We start from the raw sequence: 21,205 nt of genomic DNA on the forward strand, positions 1-21,205 counted from the left end.
ATTAGAGCCCTCTAAACATGAAGTAACACCCCTATAGTCATCTTTACATGCAAAACATCATCAAAACACACCGTGAACAGTTCAATACCTCCTAGTTCTCGTCTTCAACACACTTCTTTTTAGGGTTGGGCATCGAACATCGATTGGAACCGGTTTTAGCCTACATTCAGTGACTGGCCCCAGACATAAGAGGCGGACAGTGAGCGGACAGTGTGGTAGTTTGGCTGAAATTGTGCAAAAATTGCGCAAAGAAGGATGCACCACTCACAGGATTAAACACACCCGGATTTGCGGTTTACTGACCCATTAATGACGCGCTACACCAGAATTTTCACCCCGTTTTTGACGGGTTACACCAGACTTCTTTCAGCCAATCAGTAAGCAAAACAATAAATTATGTGGATCTTATGCCAGCATTGAAGCAGCAAACAAATTTTATACCGTGAATATGGTATTCATGTCCGTCGCTGTTAATTCGAAAATGGCAATTGGATATATGGCTCCCTAGCAACAGCGATAGCGCTGTTGCTATGTAGGTCCCACTCATACTCCGGGCAGTCAATAAATAACTATTGCATTGAAGAGAGTCTGTTTTAAAAAAAAAAGCGATATATATATATAAAAAATAATAATAAATAATAAAGCAATATAGTATTCTAAATCAAACCATTGTTTAGTAGCAACTAACATGGTTAAGTTACACCTTGTCTATTTGTCTATGCCATTATTTTTTCATCGTTTGTGAACGTGTACACCTATATAAAATGTCATCTAAATATTTATTTTCATATTCAATGGTTCGATACCTATATACTTGTTATTAATAGCCCCTGGAATTAATTCATGGTAATGAATTGTGGTAATGAATGGTAATGAATTCATGATAGGCATTCATAAAAAGGTCATATTAAAAAAAAAAAAAAACACGGAGACAGACATTTTGTCTAAGAACTTTGGTTAGCGCCCTCATTTCGACCATGCAAACTTTTTATGACCCTACTTCTGAAAAGAATCTGAATCGAGAATTGTTGGGAACTGGATCGAAACGAGAAATCGGAACCCTACTCTATTTCCTAATCCAGTATGCAGTACGTCAGGACACAATACAATAAAGTTGTGTCACTACAGAAACATTACTGACACCTAGTGACCAGTATTGTACTACATACCAAATATAATGTCTTTAAATGCGTCTTTTAAAGACCTTAAATATGTATTTGCGTTTATTTAGCCATTTTTATGCTTGATAATGCCATGAATACATACAATTTGCTTAATTACTGTATATTTGGGATCTCAAATATATAAAGATTAATATTGGTGAATGATATTTTAAAAGGACAAACTGCGCTTTTGGCTCTAGGAACATTCAAAGAGTATCAGTGTGTCGGCCTTGCTTGGATCTGATTGGACAACTGCTACCCATTTCTTCAGTACTATAATGACTTCTATCTATTCTTCCTCATGCATTTTGCAAGCAAACCCGGGGAACCGGATAATGATTTCCCTAGCTTGACATCGGGGTCCCACAAAAGAAGGAGAAAGAAAACACGAGGGATGGAGAAACACAAACAAACAACTGATATTGCTCTTATGGAAGATAACAGGGTTAGCAGTGGCTGGGGGAATGGCAAGTTATATTATTATATTATTATTATATTTTGAGGACAATTATCATATAGTACAGAGTAGTACCAGTACCAGTGCAGGAAAATACTACCTCTGACTAAACGGAAACAGAAGTCGAATTAGTTGTCATTCTTATAATATTTAAGAATGACTATTTTACCAATTTTCATTTTTTTGTATTGTACATACTTTATACGATTTTGTCCTGTATAAACTATATATAATTATATATGTATTGCCAATACCAAGCTGAATTTTGCTCAATACAGAATTGAAAAGGAAGTCGGTGTATTACTGAGTTATAATTTTAGTTATATTGTTGAAAGATTTAAATTGCTATACTGTTCAACCTGCATGGCACAAAATTCAGCAAAATAATATGTATAATAATAATATGTATATTTTAATATGATTTTGAATATAGTATTGCCAGTATAAACTATATAGCCTGAATTTTGCTCAATACAGAATTGAAAAGGAAATCAGTGGTATCGCACATCGCTAGAATGTATTACTTAGGTATAATTTTAGTTATATTATTGAAAGATTTAAATTAAAAAAAATTAAACTTGCATGGCACAAAATTCAGCAAAATAATATGTATGATAATAATATGTATATTTTAATATGATTTTGTCCTGTAAAAACTATATAGTATTGCCAGTATGAACTATAAAGCCTGAATTTTGCTCAGTATAGAATTGAAAAGGAAATCAGTGGTATCGCACATCGCATACTTAGAATGTATTACTTAGTTATAATTTTAGTTATATTATTGAAAGATTTAAATTACTATACTGTTCAACTTGCATGGCACAAAATTCAGTAAAATAATATGTATATTTTCATTTTTTTTAAGTACTGGTTTGAGCACCGTTTAAGCACAAACATTGTTTCAAAAGTGCCAATTTGGCACCGATATGCAGTAATATCTGAACGATACCTATGTATAGTATTTTTTTTTTTTATGATACCACTTAGTAGTGGCACGTTTGTATTACCAGAGCATTTTATTTCCTCTATCACCATCATCACTTGGTACTATACATTTTACTTGTTTAATGTATGTACTCTAAAAGTGATGACTGCATAATGAGGCGTTCGGATGCAGTACAAGTGAAGGGAATGTTTATATTCCTGTGCATGTTTCTGCAGCGACATAGCAGGGGAGCAATCAGAAAACAATTTTCAGGGACGTTAATGCATCCACATGCTTCAAGGACAATTTATTTGTTTTTTCAGAAAATAAAATAGTAGTAAATTGTTCAAAACACAGAACACAACAAATGCTTTACATGGAGAGTGATATTGCTAGGGCGTTGAAAATACGGTCGTTGTGTGAGCACTGTGATCAGCAGTGATTTATCGCTGCAATCAATGGAACAAACATGTCTTCTATTCATCATCACGCCGCTCGCCTTTTCTGTCCTTTGATTGGATCTGATCTCTCTTTTATTCCACCCCAATTTTCACATTCTTTGCTGTGGTTCTCATTTCCGTTTGTCAGTCCTGCTTTTTTTTTTTTGTCCAAATTTCTGAACATCTCTGCTAAAGCACGGATTAGTGCTCCGTTTTCCAAACGCTACCTTGTAATTTGTACGACCCACGCATTTGTCTCCCCAATGATATAGCAGCAACAGCAGCATCTACTGACGGATAGAATGACTCAGTACTTTCTCACCAGAGCCGTCAGAGTCCAGTTACAGTGTTATGTACCAGCCGTCTGCTGATGGCACCCATACTTATACTCATAGATCATCCATCATATTCCACTTTACATGCTGTCATGGAATAGAGTACACTTTGTAATAACTGTCTGAGCCTGTCTATGTAGCTTCATGTGTGTGTGTGTGTGTGGGTGTGTGTGTGTACTCCTTGAAAACACCCACTTTTCCTCTGCAGCCTCGTTCTGCTCTGAATCGCTCAAGACTGTTCACCTGCCAGTGCAGCTTCAAACTCGGAACAACAAACTTCCTTATTGAGTGGCTCTTAAAATCATGCACAATAACGACTGTAAAATGAACATAAGGGAATTACATTGTACAGGTGTGTGCTGTTTGGTTACATTCATTCATACTAGAATTAACCCTTAGATCAGGGGTCTCAAACACGCGGCCCGCGGGCCAAATGTGGCCCGCATGACACTAGTTTGAGGCCCCCGCCTTGATATGAAAGTTTAATGTTAGTGCGGCCCGCGCAAGTTTGATATGGATGCTGTATGGTATCATGTACCCAGAAAAAATTATTACGTTTGATTAATGTTCATGTTAAAGGTTAAATAACTGTTAATAGTTATCCTCCCTATCCGTGTGGAAGTGGTAAGTTTTTGGCTATTTAAGTTGAAAGGAAATAACTTGAAGGCTACCGTTTAGGTCAGGGGTCTAAAACACATGGCCCGCGGGCCAAATGTGGCCCGCAGGACACTAGTTTGAGGCCCCCCGCCTTGATATGAAAGTTTAATGTTAGTGCGGCCCGCGCAAGTTTGATATGGATGCTGTATGGTATCATGTACCCAGAAAAAATTATTACGTTTGATTAATGTTCATGTTAAAGGTTAAATAACTGTTAATAGTTATCCTCCCTATCCGTGTGGAAGTGGTAAGTTTTTGGCTTTTTAAGTTTAAAGGATATAACTTGAAGGCTACCGTTTAGGTCGCTAGCTCTCTAGTTTGCGAGTTAGCATGTGTCTCAAGACCCTGCCGTTGCGCAATATGTTGTAAATAAAAAGAGTATAAATGTGACTATAGTCGTGTTTTGTCATGTCTACAGGGCTCTAATAATGCTTTGTTCATTTTAATCTGAAAAAAATAATAATTTGTCTACCCACCAACTATATGTGGTTTCTTAAGTTTTTATTATTTGCTGTTTTATTGTTATTATTATTATATTTATTTATTTATTACTGATTGATTGATTTTCTTTATTCTGGATTTGTTTATTTATTTTTCATCTTATTTTGTGAAGAAAAATAAAAATTAAGATATTTGAGAACAGTGGAATGTTTTATCAGAGCTTTTCTTGTAGAAAATTGGAACCAAAGTGAATTTTTTTAATTTTTTTGTTTTTAATAAATGCGTTTTTTGGGTTTGTTTTTTTTTTTAAACCTGATGCGGCCCAGTCTCACCCAGACCCGAGCTCCAGTGGCCACCAAGTAAATTGAGTTTGAGACCCCTGCCTTAGATGCACGAGTGACTGGACCCTACACTCTTCCATAAGTGGGTCAAAAATGACCCTTACTAGAATCAATGTGTTTTTATTCCAAATTTGCCATTTTGGTTAGGAATAATCACTTGTATGATATTTAGTATTATATTTAGGACCACACAAGAATGATTTCATGTTAGACACATCTTCATTTTTCACTTTTTTCTATCTTTGAAAAAGAAAATGACCCCGTACAACAATAGAAAATGTGAGGATCTATTGTGTGTTGCATTATAGGTACGTTAAAAATGTGAATGGCATGATATCAAAAATATGATTTTTGAGGAATACCTGGAATATGAAATGATTAAAAAAATGTCATTACAAAGATATTTCAAGAAAACAACCTGACCGGGTCATTTTTGACCCACTTATGGAAGGTTGGGGTAGTAACACAAAAACAAAGAAAATCTTGAAATGTATAAAAGATAAGTTAAAAATGTGAATGGCATGATATCAAAAACATGTTTTTTGAGGAATACCTGGAATATGAAATGATAACAATTTTTCATTACAAAGATATTTCAAGAAAACAACCTGACCGGGTCATTTTTGAGTGCCAATTTGGCACCGATATGCAGTAATATCTGAACGATACCCAACACTACTTCTAACTGGCCAGATGAATAACTGAGAAATGTTATTCTCCGCTTCAGTGATTGATTGGTAAAGTGTGACAAAATAACCACTGAGTATGTATCATTGGTGGCAACTCTCCACTGCTCTTTTTTGGATATATTTTACATTTAGCACAAAGTACTGATTCATAGCCTCTTTGGGGGTGTTTTGCACATGACAGTTTGTCTTGTCTGAAAGTTAACAGATACATCAAAACCATACTATATATTATACATAAGGTGGCCAGAAATATTTCAGTGTTGAACAAAGCAAAATTTGTTCTCAATCAGAAATCACTCCACACTCTTTATTGCTCTCTGGTTCTACCATATCTTACTTATTGTGTGGAAATATGGGCTAATAACTATAAAAGCAATCTTCACTGGCTAAATGTACTGCAAAAAAGGTCAGTAAGGATAATTCATAATGCCGCCTACAGAGAACATACTAACTCCTTATTTCAAAAATCACAAATACTTCAACTTGCTGATATAGTTCATCTTCAAACAGCTAAAATAATGCATAAGGCTAAAAATAACCAATTACCTAAAAATGTCGTCCAATACTTCTCTACAAGAGAGGAGAAATATGATCTCAGGGAAGAAGTACATTTGAAACACTTCTATGCTAGGACTACGTTATGCTAGCCATAGCATTTCAGTATGTGGAATCAAACTATGGAATGGATTGAGTAAGACCCTCAAACAATGCACAACGATGAGCCAATTCAAGAAACAATACAAGCAGTTGATGTTTGCTAAATACAAGGATGAAGAGTCTTGAACCAGTCATGATGTGCTATATATATCACTATATTGACACTTACTATGGTACCCATCATGTCATTGGATGCTCATATCTCGTATTTCGGTACGTGACAAAAAATAAAAATAAAAATAAAAAAAAATGAAAAAAACTATATTATGAAAGCAGGAAGTGAACAAATGTAACAGTTACTTATGTCATTGGATGCTCATCACCTCGTACTTCGGTACGTGACAAAAAAAAAAAAAAAAAAACACAATAAAAAAAACAAACAAACTGTGTTATGGAAAGCAGGAAGTGAACAAATGTAACAGTTACTGATTGTAAAAGTACCAGATGGAGGGGTAGGATTTAATAAGCTTTGCTTCTTCCTACTCCTTTTGGACATGTGGAACTGTGAACTGATTATGGGATGCACTCAATTGTAATCTGATGCATGTTCAAATGAAATACAACCATTACCATATTACTATATCAACATACTCATATTTGCAGAGACACTGTTTGGAAGCTGTAGAGAGAGGCCAGCCGGTGAGACTGACGGTCGAGTGTCAACTCTTTCTGCACTTCACAACCCTCAAAGCCACGATGTGACCTGAAATGCTGCCAGAGTATTAGCTTAGTCCAGGCAGACGTTGGGGGAATCAACCCTAGAAATGATGGGGATAAGTCACAGGGAGACACGCAGGAGGCTAATTAAAGGAGGAATGATAATGATAAACACTTGTAATTATGTACAGGGATAATAGGAATATGACAATATAGGATCACAGAGTCCAAATGGTTATGATACTGATGTGGTGATATTACAATACATATTGTATTTAATAGTACAGTAAAAAATGCACTTTTTAAAAGCTACAATTAAATCATATAAGATGCTTCTGAAGCATAAATCCCATATTTGCTCTCAAATGCTGATACGATAATGGTAAGTTTTAATGAAGTTATTATTAACAAACCCCAGGCTCATACTGGTGGATGGTGGATCTGTATTCATTTTGTTTGTGGCTTTGTTGCTTTGTTGTTACTGTGTTAGTTTTACACAATACATAAGAAATAAAGACACATTATATTGTTATGTTGCTCAATAAATACTCAATACTCAGTAAAAAAAAATATCTGACTTCAGAGAAGAAAATCGAAACAGTAGCTTAGAACCTTAATTCATTCACACACAGCATCAGCATTTGGAAACAACAATAAGATGGAAGAAAAACGGGAAAAGAATAATCTTTTCTTTCACTCAGAGCACACAACTATTTCAAGGACACCAAACAAACCGTAGTTGTTTGGCAGAATTGGTGCATTGTATGCAGCAACTAATGGTAATGGTAATGGTAATGGTTTTATTTCATTTGACCATGCATCAAATTACAATTGAGTGCATCCCATAATAAGTTCACAGTTCCACATGTCCAAAAGGAGTAGGAAGAAGCAAAGCTTATTAAATCCTACCCCTCCATCTTTTACAATCAGTAACTGTTACATTTGTTTACTTCCTGCTTTCCATAATACAGTTTAAGTTGTTTTTTTTGTTTTATTTTTTAAATTTTAAAATTTTAAAATTTTAAAATTTTAAAATTTTAAAATTTTAAAATTTTAAAATTTTTAAATTTTTAAATTTTTAAATTTTTAAATTTTTAAATTTTTAAATTTTTAAATTTTTAAATTTTTAAATTTTTAAATTTGTACATGTTTTTTTGTTTGTTTTGTTTTTGTTTGTTTTTTTAAATAATGTACCTCGTACCGAAGTACGAGGTGACAATTTTGGACCCATTTCTGTAACATTTTTGTAACACATTGTATTAAATTTACCGTGTGAATGTGTTCATCTCGCCACTTCCTATCACACACACTCTCCCATACGCGGCCACATATTTACCCATGTGGCTGCAACCGTCTTATTATATTACGTACATAAGAGCAATCTCACTGCCTCACATCACTGCCAGAAGAATAACTCACATCTTCTGCAGCCTGTTGCTGCACCTGCATGACATTTGTCATTTCTAAAGTGTTTAGTGTACTCATCTGCTGTCAAATATCAGCGCTACAAGGCTCAATCATTGATGTTTTTATGTCAATATTATATTCCTAGGAAGGAAATCACTTCTCAGCATGGGCTTGTACAGCTACATCAGTGGTTCTCAATTATGGCCCCACTGTGGCACAGAAATGTTTCAAACACACCCACCCCTATCACCTTATTTTAAATACTATTTTTGCTTTTCTGCGCCTAATTGTGCTGTAAATGTAGCCACTCACTGGAACTACTCCTGACACACAAACATAGCGTGTACAGTATTCAGGATTTACAACCAAAAGAGGAACTGTTTCACAACTTGTGTGCAATTCCTGCTCCTTTGCTCCCTTCCATAAATCACTGTTTGCCTGCATGTTCATTTGAATGGATACAATGTGTGTCCTTGAGTTAGGCCAGGCGCCCACACTATATAATATTCCTCTGAGAAAGGCAGAGACAAACAGTACATTGAGGGAGGGGGTGGGGGGTATATACACTGTATCAAAAATAGAGATTATCTATATTGGCTTTCTTACCAGTATCCGGTATACCGACACATATAGACAAACAACCATTCACACTCACATTCATACCTATGGACAATTTGGAGTCGCTAATTAGCCTAGCATGTTTTTGGAATGTGGAAGGAAACCGGAGTACCCGGAGAAAACCCACGCATGCACAGGGGAGAACATGCAAACTCCACACAGAGATGGCCGAGGGTGGAATTGAACCCTGGTCTCCTAGCTGTTAGTCTCTGGACTATTCATTCATTCATTTTCTACCACTTATCCTCATGACGGTTGTGGGCATGCTGGAGCCTATCCCAGCTGTCTTCAGGCGAGGGCGGCGTACATCCGGGACTGGTCACCAGCCAATCACAGGGCACATATAGACAAACAACCATTCACACTCACATTCATACCTATGGACAATTTGGAGTCGCCAATTAACCTAGCATGTTTTTGGAATGTGGGAGGAAACCGGGTACTCCGGGAACATGCAAACTCCAAACAGAGATGAGCAAGGGTGCAATGGAACTCGGGTCTCCTAGCTGTGTGGCCTGCTAACCACTCGTCCACCGTGCAGCCCTTGACTATATACATTATTGAGTGCATCCCATAATCAGTTCCCAGTTCCACATGTCCAAAAGGAGTAGGAAGAAGCAAAGCTTATTAAATCCTACCCCTCCAGCTGGTACTTTTGCAATCAGTAACTGTTAGATTTGTTCACTTCCTGCTTTCCATCATACAGTTTACGTTTTTTTTTTTTTTTTTTTTTTTTAAATAACGTACCGTTTGGAGTTTGCATGTTCTCCCCGTGCATGCGTGGCTTTTCTCCGGGTACTCCGGTTTCCTCCCACATTCCAAAAACATGCTAGGTTAATTGTTGACTCCAAATTGTCCATAGGTATGAATGTGACTGTGAATGGTTGTTTGTCTATATGTGCCCTGTGATTGGCTGGCCACCAGTCCAGGGTGTACCCCGCCTCTCGCCCCCTTCTGCTTGATGAAAGATAAAAGGTGACATTTTCCTTCATTTACTTTCCGGGTTCACGGTATTATTTCATTTACAGACATGGCATTTCAGCAATAAGCTCTTACAAAAAGCTTTTCCAGTTTAACATTATTGCTTCTATTCCATATAGCTAATATTGCTGACTTGATTATAAGCCTCTCCCTCCTCTCGATACACACACACATTCATGAAAAGGAATTTTGCAAGTATCTTGGCAGCCTGTATTGCTATTCTTGTGCACTGAATTGAAAACCAGAATTGAGTCTTAGAGAAGGTAGAATGTGAGCTCTTTGTGTTTGTGCGTGTGTGTGTGTGTATTTGTGTTTGTGTGTGTGTGTCTTGGGAATGAAGCAGTTACTCAGCAGCAGTTGTGAAGGTCACTTTGCCCAGCCTGCATGCAGCTGGGCTTTAGCGGTTTGTGTGTATGCGTGCAAATGCATGCCATTGAGTTGGGTTACATGGCGTTATGTTTATGTGATATGCTGTCAGGGCTGCAAAAAGACATGACGTTTGAAGACTGGCATTTTGGGAGACATTGGATGGAGCATCTGTCAAGTTACAGGAGAGCCTTCTTGGTACAAGTGTGTGTGTGTGTGTGTGTGTGTGTGTGTACTGTATGTAAAGTGGGAGTGTGTGTAAATGGTATTATGTTTCAAGTGGGTGTGTGACTGCATCCCTTTACTAAAATACACAAAGAAGAAAAACAGTCTAGTCCAGTTAAAGATGTCCATGGAATGTGACCAAGGGTATCGACTCAATGGACAAAATAACAAGTAACCACTATTTAATTTATATTCGCTGCATTTTTTTTTTTTAGGAATATTTTGTCACTTCGCAATTCAAATTTTGTGGATTCACTCTATTATTATTTATATTTTTATTATTATTTTATATATTATTATTACTATTATTATTTTTAAAAATAAATCAATACATCATGCTGATTTGTGGTTATTATTTTATTAGTCAAAAAAATATTTATAATCACGCAAAAGTCATTTTTGCCTATATTAAGCATTTTCAAGCATAACAATGGTTAAAAGAACTAAAATACAAATCTATACCTGGTATTCTATACTGGTCACTAGGTGTCAGTAATGTTACTGTAATGTTCGGCGAGACACACAAGCACCAGACCTGATCGTCGGAACAGCAGGCTTTTATTGCAGGTTTGAATTAGCTCACAAAAGGCAGCATCAAAAATTCAGAATAAAAAAAAATATTAATACAGGCGACTTTTCTGGCCGAGCTGAAACCAACTCCAGTCTCAACATCACTTCCTGTTCGCCTCTGTCTAAGCCCCCCCTCGGGTACACATTTTCAGCAACACACAAACACAAGTCTTATATACTTACTTTTATTATGTCTGATTTCTAAAAAAGGAATCCTATTTCACAGGAATTCATTTATCACTGTTGGGTATAAAATCAATTAACTGTGATGAACGAGGGATTAATGTGCAGTTAAGCCTGGTACAAAATAGAAATACAGTGGAACCTCAGTTTTCCTCATTAACCTGTTCCAAAATATCAGACGAAAACTGAAACTGACATAAACAAATTTTTCAGATGAGAAATAACATAATTGTATAAATGATTACATCAAATAAAACCATCCACACAAACGATGATTCCCTGACTGGAATCAGTATTTTGTGACTAAAATTTATAAGAACCAATCAAGCGTGGATGCTCTGTTTGGGCACTCAACTAGTTAGTACGACTGTTTAGCCATATGATAACTAAGACAATGTACGAAAACCAGGACACATTTTTACAAAGTTAGTTCGAACTTAATGATTGTCACATGAAAAACAACAAAAGCCAATCAGGAAGCCAAATGAAGATGGAAGCAAAGCCAACAAATATGGACTTCAGAAATGGAGGATCGTCATGTTGATTTGTGGTTAGCATTCTAACGCCCTGGGTTCGAATATCCATTAGTAAGCATCATTGGTATTTGTCAGGAAGGGCATTCGGAATATAAAGTGTTCAAGCCAAAAAATCAGTATGCGGATCAAAAAGACTCGAAAATCAGGAAAAAGCCCCCCCAAAAAACCCAACAAATCTTATCACAACAGCTAAGCTAGCTGCCTATTTTTTCCCCCAGCAGTTTTTTTCACAGGTTAGTCTGGGTACATCATATTTGATGAATGGCGGCTGAGGTAATACACTATTACTTTATGCCCTTCACTTATTATTATGAAAGGGGGTGGGGGGTGCTTTGTTATTTTAGCATACTTAGTGGTAGAATTCATTTCACAAATGAATGTTTTAAAAAAAAAATACTTAAGTGAGGCCATTGGTAAAATGTTACATTAAAAAAATTGCTTGTACCGTTAGAAAAGGTTTTATGATGGCAATTAAACTTAATCTAAGTGGGACATTTTGCTTTAAAAATAGCATCACTGAATAAATTGGGTTCGTCTTTGGAGAGTGCGTGATATTTCCTGAGCAGTTCTGGAAGCATCTATGTCAAAGTATCTGCAGACTGTAAGAAATGATAAAATAAAATAATTTTACAGTTTAAGTCCGGCTGAAAAGGGAAAGTTTTCACAGATGACTAGCTTTTTCTGAAGCAGGTTTGCTTTTTGTTACGTATACCGTGAGGCTGTAAGAGTGCCATGCTTTGATGTAATCATGCTTGCTCAAAGGCATGTTTTGGGGTATATGACAGCTTGTTTGGCTTCTATTTTGTTGTTTTGTTGAATGCTATAAGAGAGTCAAATTTATTTCTGCAGAGCCTTTTAGGTAAATCATGAAATACAAATTATTTGTCTGTATTTTTTTGTTGTTGTTGATTGTTTATATCATTATCTATGAGTTTCCAGAGGCGATGAATTTCCTAATTTACATAAAGTGGCCTCAGATTCAGCGAAATGCAAATGGTGTGTGATGATTTGTCTCTCCAGCTGAAAAAGAGTATACCTGCGGTGAATTGCTGTGCTGCATAAACTTGGAAATAATCGAAGGATAATGAATATTGGGCGGAAAAGAGATAGCCGTCATTTATACTTTGCTGTTTGTGGCTTCATTCTATCATGGTGTTTCAAAAAGATATAGAATAATAAATCTGGCTGTTTTGTTGTTGAATATGATATTTTCTTATTCAAGAATATGCATTATGTATGTCTAAATGAAGCATTTTCAAGCATAAAAATGGCTAAACTCGGTAAAATACAAACTAAGGCATTCAGAAAACGCATTTAGAGACATGTAGTGTTCTACACTGGTGTGTCAGTAATATTATTGTAATGTTCATTGAGACACGCAAATGCCAAAGTTGGTCGCCAAATCAACAGCCTTTTATTGCAGGCTTAAATTATCTCACAGCTGTAATTCAGTAACCCCTAATTCTTCTTTCTCTTTGGGCTTTTCACTTCAAAGGTCGCCACAGCAAATCAATCTCCTCCGTCCAACTCTGTTTTCTGCATATGTCTATCTCACACCAACTACCCTCATGTCCTCCGTCACTACATCCATAAACCTCCTCTTTGGTCTTCCTGGACACGTCCCAACCATCTCAGTCTGGCCTCTCTGACTTTATCTCCAAGGCCTCTAACATGTAATGTCTCTCTGATGTACTCATTCCTGATCCTATCCATCCTGGTCACGCCCAATCAGAACCTCAGCATTGTCATCTCTGCTACCTCAAGTTCAGACCAAACAACATGGCTGGTCTCAGCACAGTTTTCACGCCTGACACTTTTCTCCACCTGTTTCATCCGGAATGTTGACCCCAAGTACTTAAAATTCTCCACCCTCTGTATCTCTTCTCCCTGTAACCTCACTCTTCCACTCGGGTCCCTCTCATACACACACATATACTCCGTCTTGCTGTGGCTAATCTTCATTCCTCTCCTTTCCAGGGCAAACCTCCACGAATAAAACAATAACCCCTAATAAAAATCCCAAATAAAAACACTGCCTACTCTTGCGGCCATAAACCGTGCCAAGCTAAATCTCCAGGCTAAACCCCAGAACTCGTCTTTTTTGCTCTTATTATGAAACATTAAAAAACGTTTTTAGAAGGTCATAAACAGATTTTTTAATGCTCTAACTATAAAGATTTGATTTATGAATAAGAAATTCACTTATCACAGTCGGGCCTGGAACCAATTAACCACAATAAAAAATAAATTACTCCATTGGTTCATAAGGGTATTGGTTTTTAAAGTTGATAACGATATTGACGCCGGAGAAATGACGTGCTTCACATAGCAACAAGCTTTCTAGTTCAGTTTGTCTCCGGTGTGGAATTATTTCCAAGTTTGGTCTTTGGATTATAAATATGAGTAACCCAGGCACTTAATAAGATGTCCTCTGACATTTTGTAAGCTCAATATGCCAAAAAAGACGGCAGTCCTGAAGCTCGGGAGACACCCTTTATTAGCACACAGCTTGATCTCACCGTCACACCACACAGCCGTCAAGAGCCCAAAGACAAAACAGCACACTTGGCGTGGCAGACAGCATCCAACATATAAGGCTCTCAGAACAATAGCTCCCATTGGCAATGAGCACTGGTCATGTGAGGAAAGGGGGAGGGACTTTTTGTGGCTTGTTGGGATCAAATGTAAATGAAAAGTAAATGTGGTGCTTTTTCTTTAACTTGCATTGCACACTAAAAAGATGGTTTGATGATAATAGATTGTCCTTGAACTTAAGTAAAACTAAAATCATGCTGTTTGGTAACAGCAAGACACGCACCAGCAAATACAAATAGACGGTGTAGACATTGAAAGGGTGAACGAAAATAAATTTCTGGGGATCACAATAGATGAAAATATGAGCTGGAAACCTCATATTACAAATATAAAACATAAGATGGCCAGAAATATATGTTGAATATTGAACAAAGCAAAATTTGCTCTCAATCAGAAATCACTCCACACTCTTTATTGCTCTCTGGTTCTACCATATCTTACGTATTGTGTGGAAATATGGGGTAATAACTACAAAAGCAATCTTCACTCGCTAAATGTACTGCAAAAAAGGCCAGTAAGGATAATTCATAATGCCGCCTACAGAGAACATATTAACTCTTTATTTCTAAAATCACAAATACAATCAACTTGCTGATATAGTTCATCTTCAAACAGCTAAAATATTTAAATTAAATTAAATTAAATTAAATTAAATTAAATTAAATTAAATTAAATTAAATTAAATTAAATTAAATTAAATTAAATTTATTAAATTTATTAAATTTAAAATTAAAATTAAAATTAAAATTAAAATTAAAATTAAAATTAAAATTAAAATTAAAATTAAAATTAAAATTAAAATTAAAATTAAAATTAAAATTAAAATTAAAATTAAAATTAAAAAAATGTAAATTATGTTTGGATGAAAATTAAAATTAAAAAACTTAAATTATGTTAGGATAAAAATTAAAATTAAAAAATAAAAAAACTTACTTAAATTATATTAGGAAAGCAGGAAGTGAACAAATGTTACAGTTACTGATTGTAAAAGTACCAGATGGAGGGGTAGGATTTAATAAGCTTTGCTTCTTCCTACTCCTTTTGGACATGTGGAACTGTGAACTGATTATGGGATGCACTCAATTGTAATCTGATGCATGTTCAAATGAAAAAAAACCATTACCATCACCATATTTATTTGTGCATGCATCATGGCAAAAACACGTTCCTTCATGACATGACGTGTGACCTGAAAGTAGTTTTGAGTCAAGCTGAGTGGTTTGTATTTGTAGTTGTAAAGCCGAACATATTTGCTCCACATGATATTTATTGCAGCTCAGTGCTGCTACACCTCAGTGTATCACACGGGAACATTGTCACACCTGTGGGTGTGTATGTGTGACTGAAGAGGGGGGTGGGGGTTGGGGGTTGACGGAGACCAACAAAGTGTTGATAAAGGTGTCTCATTCCCCTTCTCGATGACGCACAATAGGATCTTGGTGAAATGTAACAGTCGGCAATGCATTGTGAGATTGGGAGTGTGTGTTTTATTCGGTGGTCCCAAGGATATCTTTGATACTGTAGTCCGGTCTTTTTTAACTTTTTCATGGGCTGTTATTCTTCGGGGTCCTTCGGGCATATTTTCAGGCAGCTGCTCCGTTGCTATAGTGCTACTGTTCTGTTTCCTGGGCTGCATCTATTCCCTGGTTGCTGTCACACAATTACTTAAGCATCTCGGCTGCAGATGTCTTTGTCTCTAATTATCCTGTGTCGAACGGGTCAGGCGATCCATTTGAGCCATCTAACAAAATTTACCTCTTCATTATTGTCATTACCCATCCCACAAACACATGCAAATAGATACACTGAGTATATTTTTTACAGCATCGGGCTTTTATACGGACAGTATAATTATATGCGTGTGTCCTTCTCTGTCATATATTTGCTCCCATAAATCAAGAGGTAGCTTTTACCTTGAAAAGAGAGTGTTTTATGTTGGCCATGTTTCATGCTCCCGAGAACTATAACATTTCTTTCAACATGAGCGATTCCAAGAAAAAGACATTGTTGATTCACTAAGTGCACATCTCTGGCAGAAGTAAAAAGCCAACCTTGCCTGAGCAAAACAGCATTCGTTTCTTTTTGTAAATTTTTACATTTTTTGGACCGCCGCCTACTTCTTGTATGTCTGAATTCTCTCATTGCAAATGGAAGGAAAATGGAAAAGGAAGTGTATGGAAACTTAATACATAGCTGTCAAAATGTCACAGATACTTGCTGACAAAACCGGTGTATTTTCGATTTATTTTCGATACCACTTGTCGTCATTAGGTGAACTGAAGCCGATCCCAACTCATATCGATATAGGCGGCAGCTCTTCCCTTAAACTAATAATGTCGGGTCACATTTCGTGAAATTAATGAACACATGATGCTTCTTTGACAAAATACATCATTTTAAATTAAGTTTGTTTGAGTTGTGGACTCCTATAGAGCAGCTACACACAATAACCAGCGGAGAAAGTGTTCTAGTTCTTCCAGAATCTGCACCTATTCCGTTGTATTTCTTTGGATTTCGTGGTTCCCGCGAAAACTGTGTCTTTTAATGTATTTCACCCACGGCCCACCTCCAGGTACGCCCACTCTGCTGTGGTTGGTCACACTGCCGAGTGCACAGAAAGAGTTCCTGCTTGTGCCGCTAACTTTATAAGAGTTGATAAACGGCATGGAAGTTGATAATAAACAGTGATTTCGCCCACTGCCGAGTACATAGAAAGACTTCCGGTTTGTGCCGCCATGTGTTGGATCTAGAATCCGATCCGGAAGTAGAGACTTGACAGTCCAAAGTTTCTTAAGAAAAGAGCAGGAACTCCAACCATTTGTGCCTGATGGTGGCGTCTTTAGGAATTGTAAACAAACGTGGCTTTCACGTACGAGGCATTGCTAGCAAGTAAACAGAGGAACAGAGCATGGGGTAGGGCTGAGAATTTATATACAAGGACGTCCGCCCCTCTGTGACATCACAAAGGGGCAGTTTTACCACGCCTCTTGAAACCAAGCATTTTGACCCATCCCAAACGTGTTTCACGACTCACTTCCAAATGCGCAAACCTCATTATCTGAAACTTTGGCATGGTTTAACACAGGAATACAACATTCTAACTACATTTATAGGTCAGAAAAGTGGAAAATGAATAATAGGTCCCCTTTAAATGTAGCAAATACTCCATCCAAATTAAGAGTTACAGTACAAAGTGAGTGACAAAAATATTGACGTCATGTTTTTCTTCATCTTCCTGTTTATTTACACACACACCCACATGATAACAACTGTTTTTGTGATGTTCGGAGTGTCCCTGAATGCATCTTGCGTTTCTTGTAATGAGAATGAGGAAGTGTTCTTCCCAGAATGAACAGACTAGAGACATATGAGTAGGAGATACATACTGTGTATGGTGTTGGAATTGTGTCCAGGTCAGAATGAAGTTGTAGTCTAATGAACCGTCATAACAGAGAGGCGTGCTTGCTCAGGTGCGCTCTGGTGCGCCTGCGTTAATTACAGTAAAAAAAAAATCACACAATGACTCAAATAAATGAGTTACCGCCGTCATCACGTCATTTTTGACAGCAATATCGTATATATAAACTTCTCTCAGTTTTTAGTGCCGTTTGGCGAGTAATATCCTTAGTGTGTCTGACTTCCTGTTCCTGTCAGTTCTCCATGGATTGGCAGATGAGGATTCAAGACAGGAGAAGAAAGAAATTGGATTTGAAGCACTCACATATAAAACCTTTATTTGTTGAGGAAAATGTAATATAAAAATGGGAGTTTTTTCATTTCTAAAATGGCGTCAGGACGTGTGAATAATGGGTGGCAAAAAGTAAATTCTGTTGGTGTTTGTTTTTTTTCACCTACTTTCATTTTGAGAACATGTCAGAACTGTCTTCATGGCAACGGGCCAGCATATTAGGAGTTGATAAGATTGAACATGCTATGGGTTCACACATTAATGTTATTTTTTATGTCATGGAGACAATGAATTTTGTAACAAAACCTGTACGTTGTAGATTTAAAGCGGATGCCAGGGTGAGAGTTTGTGTGTCCAGTATAGAACAGGGAACCACTGGGTTTTTTTTCATTTGTTTTTTTCTTGTTTTTTTATGATGGTCTAACTACAAAAATGGCGGACTGGCCATTGGGGGTATTGGTGTATTATGAGTGTAATGCTATATGCTGTTCCCTTTCAAGGCTGAAGGTGCTAGTTTAATCCTATTGAATCCTATTGAGGTTTAGAACCTCTGGTCTAAATAATGGTACAACTTACCCAACTGAGTTTTACTATTATTACCTGCACTTCAAACCACCTCCAGTGTGTTTTTTTAATTTTTAATTTTTAATTTTTAATTTTTAATTTTTAATTTTTAATTTTTAATTTTTTATTTTTTATTTTTTATTTTTTATTTTTTATTTTTTATTTTTTATTTTTTATTTTTTTATTTTTTTATTTTTTACCACTGTTAATGTCTCTGGAATTGCACAGCGTTGTTGTGTGTGTCTGTGTGTGTTTCCATGGAACAAGCGAGATTAAAATTAAATTGCCAACAAAAGCTACACACACGGGCAGGGAGAGCTTGGAGGGAGGGGAAGTCCTCCATGAGAGGGAGGAGAAGTGGGCGGTGCTTGCTTTGACTCCAGCCAATCCAAAAGCGAGGACAGGGCTTAGAGGACAGCAAGGAGGAAGCAAACCAGCAGCAGTCACATATAGAAGGAGAGAGAGAGAGAGCGAGGAGAGCATGTTAGTGAACAAGGGAGAGGGGGGCAGAGAAGATAAGGTAGAGAGATGCGGTGCCACGGAGTCCACCAGGCTGTCATCTTCCCAAGTCTTCATACTCGCATCAAAAACCATGTTGTGGTACGGGAGCTGGATGCAGTGATGCACTGCAGGATCCAGGGATGCAGATAATTCACCTTGGGCTGGAGTCTCGGGCCAATGGTGGCAACTTGGACATTTGGACATTAACAGCAACTAAGAAGCCTTCCTCTTCCTCTCGCAATATTGGATCCGTCAAACCTGTCATCCGTCTCAGACGAGGAGACTCTTTTTTTAAAATTTAAGAAGTTGACTTTCACAGCTCACGCTGGACCCCCGGAAGCCCACAACCAAGCCATCCCTGGCACCCGGGAGTCCTGGGACCAGCCTGACCTTGGACCGACTGTCACCTGAACCCATCCTGGAGACGCCCACTATGTCTCAAACCGGGGGAAGGTTGCACAACAAAAAAGCCGGCATTCGGGCTGCAGTTATTCTGATCGGACTCCTGCACAAGTCTCGTAAAGCCAAGGAGAAGGAGAAAGAAGAGAGTGAAGGGTGGGTGAAGTTCATTGTCTTATCAGAATTTTGGGGCTGTGTGGATAGTTTGTGTGTGGATCATCTGGTTGTCGGCCAAAACAGGACCACACGTTCGGTCTTAATGCCTGTTACTCAATTCTTTACGCTTCATTGGCTTTGCATTTACTGTTTTATTATAGGTCCTCTTTATTTGAGTAGCTTTAAGGGCGTTGGAGAGGGAACACGAGTGTGCGTTTTGGGTGTGTATTTGGGTCAGTGGAAATGGAAAAAATAGGCTAGAGAGGAACAAATAGCCATACCGAGTGCTTCTGAAGAGCAAACATTCAGGAACGAGTGTGCAGAAAAGACCCGAGCCAAGCTGTTACAACTGAAACAAGGAAGAAATAGAGAATTTTGTGCATAAAAGGTGAAAATGAAGAGCTCATCTATCCGTGACTGCGTATATGTCCGCTTTTTCCACAACGGTTTCTGTACTCTCAAGCATCTTGAGTGGACACTTGTTGATTACATTGCTGGTTCTGGTTTTGTCTCTACTGTTTTTTGGAGATGTTGTTAACTGGCTTCAAAGTGTAGTGTGTAAAAGTACCAGCTGGTTTTATGATACTCGATAAAAGCTCTAAATTCAGCATGCCAACATCCAGTGTCTGTTACTAACAACTATGTCAACACTGAAGGTTGTTCCGGGGAGGGGGTCTTTGTTTTGTGTCATATTACGAGCTGGGAGGACTGGGAACGTCCCACCTGTTAATGGTTCGGTCAGGTGGAAGTTTTGTGAACATAGCACGATTCTATCATAAGAGCCTGGGAAGTTTTGGTAATGGTAATGGTAATGGTAATGGTAATGGTAATGGTAATGGTAATGGTAATGGTAATGGTAATGGTAATGGTAATGGTTTTATTTCATTTGAACATTCATCAGATTACAATTGAGTGCATCCCATAATAACTTCCCAGTTCCACATGTCCAAAAGGAGTAGGAAGAAGCAAAGCTTATTAAATCCTACCCCTCCATCTGGTACTTTTACAATCAGTAACTGTTACATTTGTTCACTTCCTGCTTTCCATAATACAGTTTTGTTTTTTTTTTTTGTCCCGTACCGAAGTACGAGGTGATACAGGCTATTTTTGAATGAAAAAAAATCAAAAAAAAATTTGACTCAAATTTGAAGTCAAATTATTAAAAATATTAAAATAAATATAATTTTAACACATATTGCTATATATCACTATACATGCCTTAAGGCCTCCTTTAAGCTGTCGTAAACTTGCTCCAAAATGGTGGTGCATCTTGCAGGCAGCACATAGTAAAATATTGCTAGTTAGCACTACAGTAACACAATTTGCCTTCGACTGAAGCATGATGTTTTTCAAAGTGTACTCATTAGAAAAAAATGATTGATGCAAAAGAAAAGACAATATTGATCAGTCGAACTACTGGCTCCAGCATAACCCTAATGAGGATAAGCGGCATAGAAAATGGATAGATGGAATATTTACTACAATTTGAACACATTTAGTCCAATATGATTAATTAAAAAAACAAACACAACGCATGCCCCATTGACTGTTCTTTTTGACTATAGTGGTGCATGTAGACAGGGAATTGGAATATTCCTTTCCATGTATACCATTGTTTTCGGAAAAGTCATTCAGAAAGATTCCATTTGGA

General features: G+C 37.2%; 1 protein-coding gene across 11 annotated transcripts in view; it reads left to right on the forward strand.

Annotated features, from left to right (window-relative positions):
* The window catches only part of LOC131134198 (rap1 GTPase-activating protein 2-like), a 110,130-nt gene that overhangs the window by 46,291 nt on the left and 42,634 nt on the right, over positions 1-21,205 (forward strand). Inside the window, exon 1 of one of the 11 annotated variants that reach the window (XM_058079197.1) lies at positions 18,899-19,554. The exons of 9 other annotated variants lie outside the window; for them this stretch is intronic. In XM_058079197.1, coding sequence (XP_057935180.1) covers positions 19,433-19,554 — 122 coding nt within the window. In that variant the 5' untranslated portion in view covers positions 18,899-19,432. Of the gene's footprint in view, positions 1-18,898; positions 19,555-21,205 lie in introns of those variants that run through there. One more of the 11 variants, XM_058079196.1, reaches the window with a different exon arrangement.

The sequence above is a fragment of the Doryrhamphus excisus genome, chromosome 8, assembly GCF_030265055.1.
Source record: "Doryrhamphus excisus isolate RoL2022-K1 chromosome 8, RoL_Dexc_1.0, whole genome shotgun sequence".
Lineage (NCBI taxonomy): Eukaryota > Metazoa > Chordata > Actinopteri > Syngnathiformes > Syngnathidae > Doryrhamphus > Doryrhamphus excisus.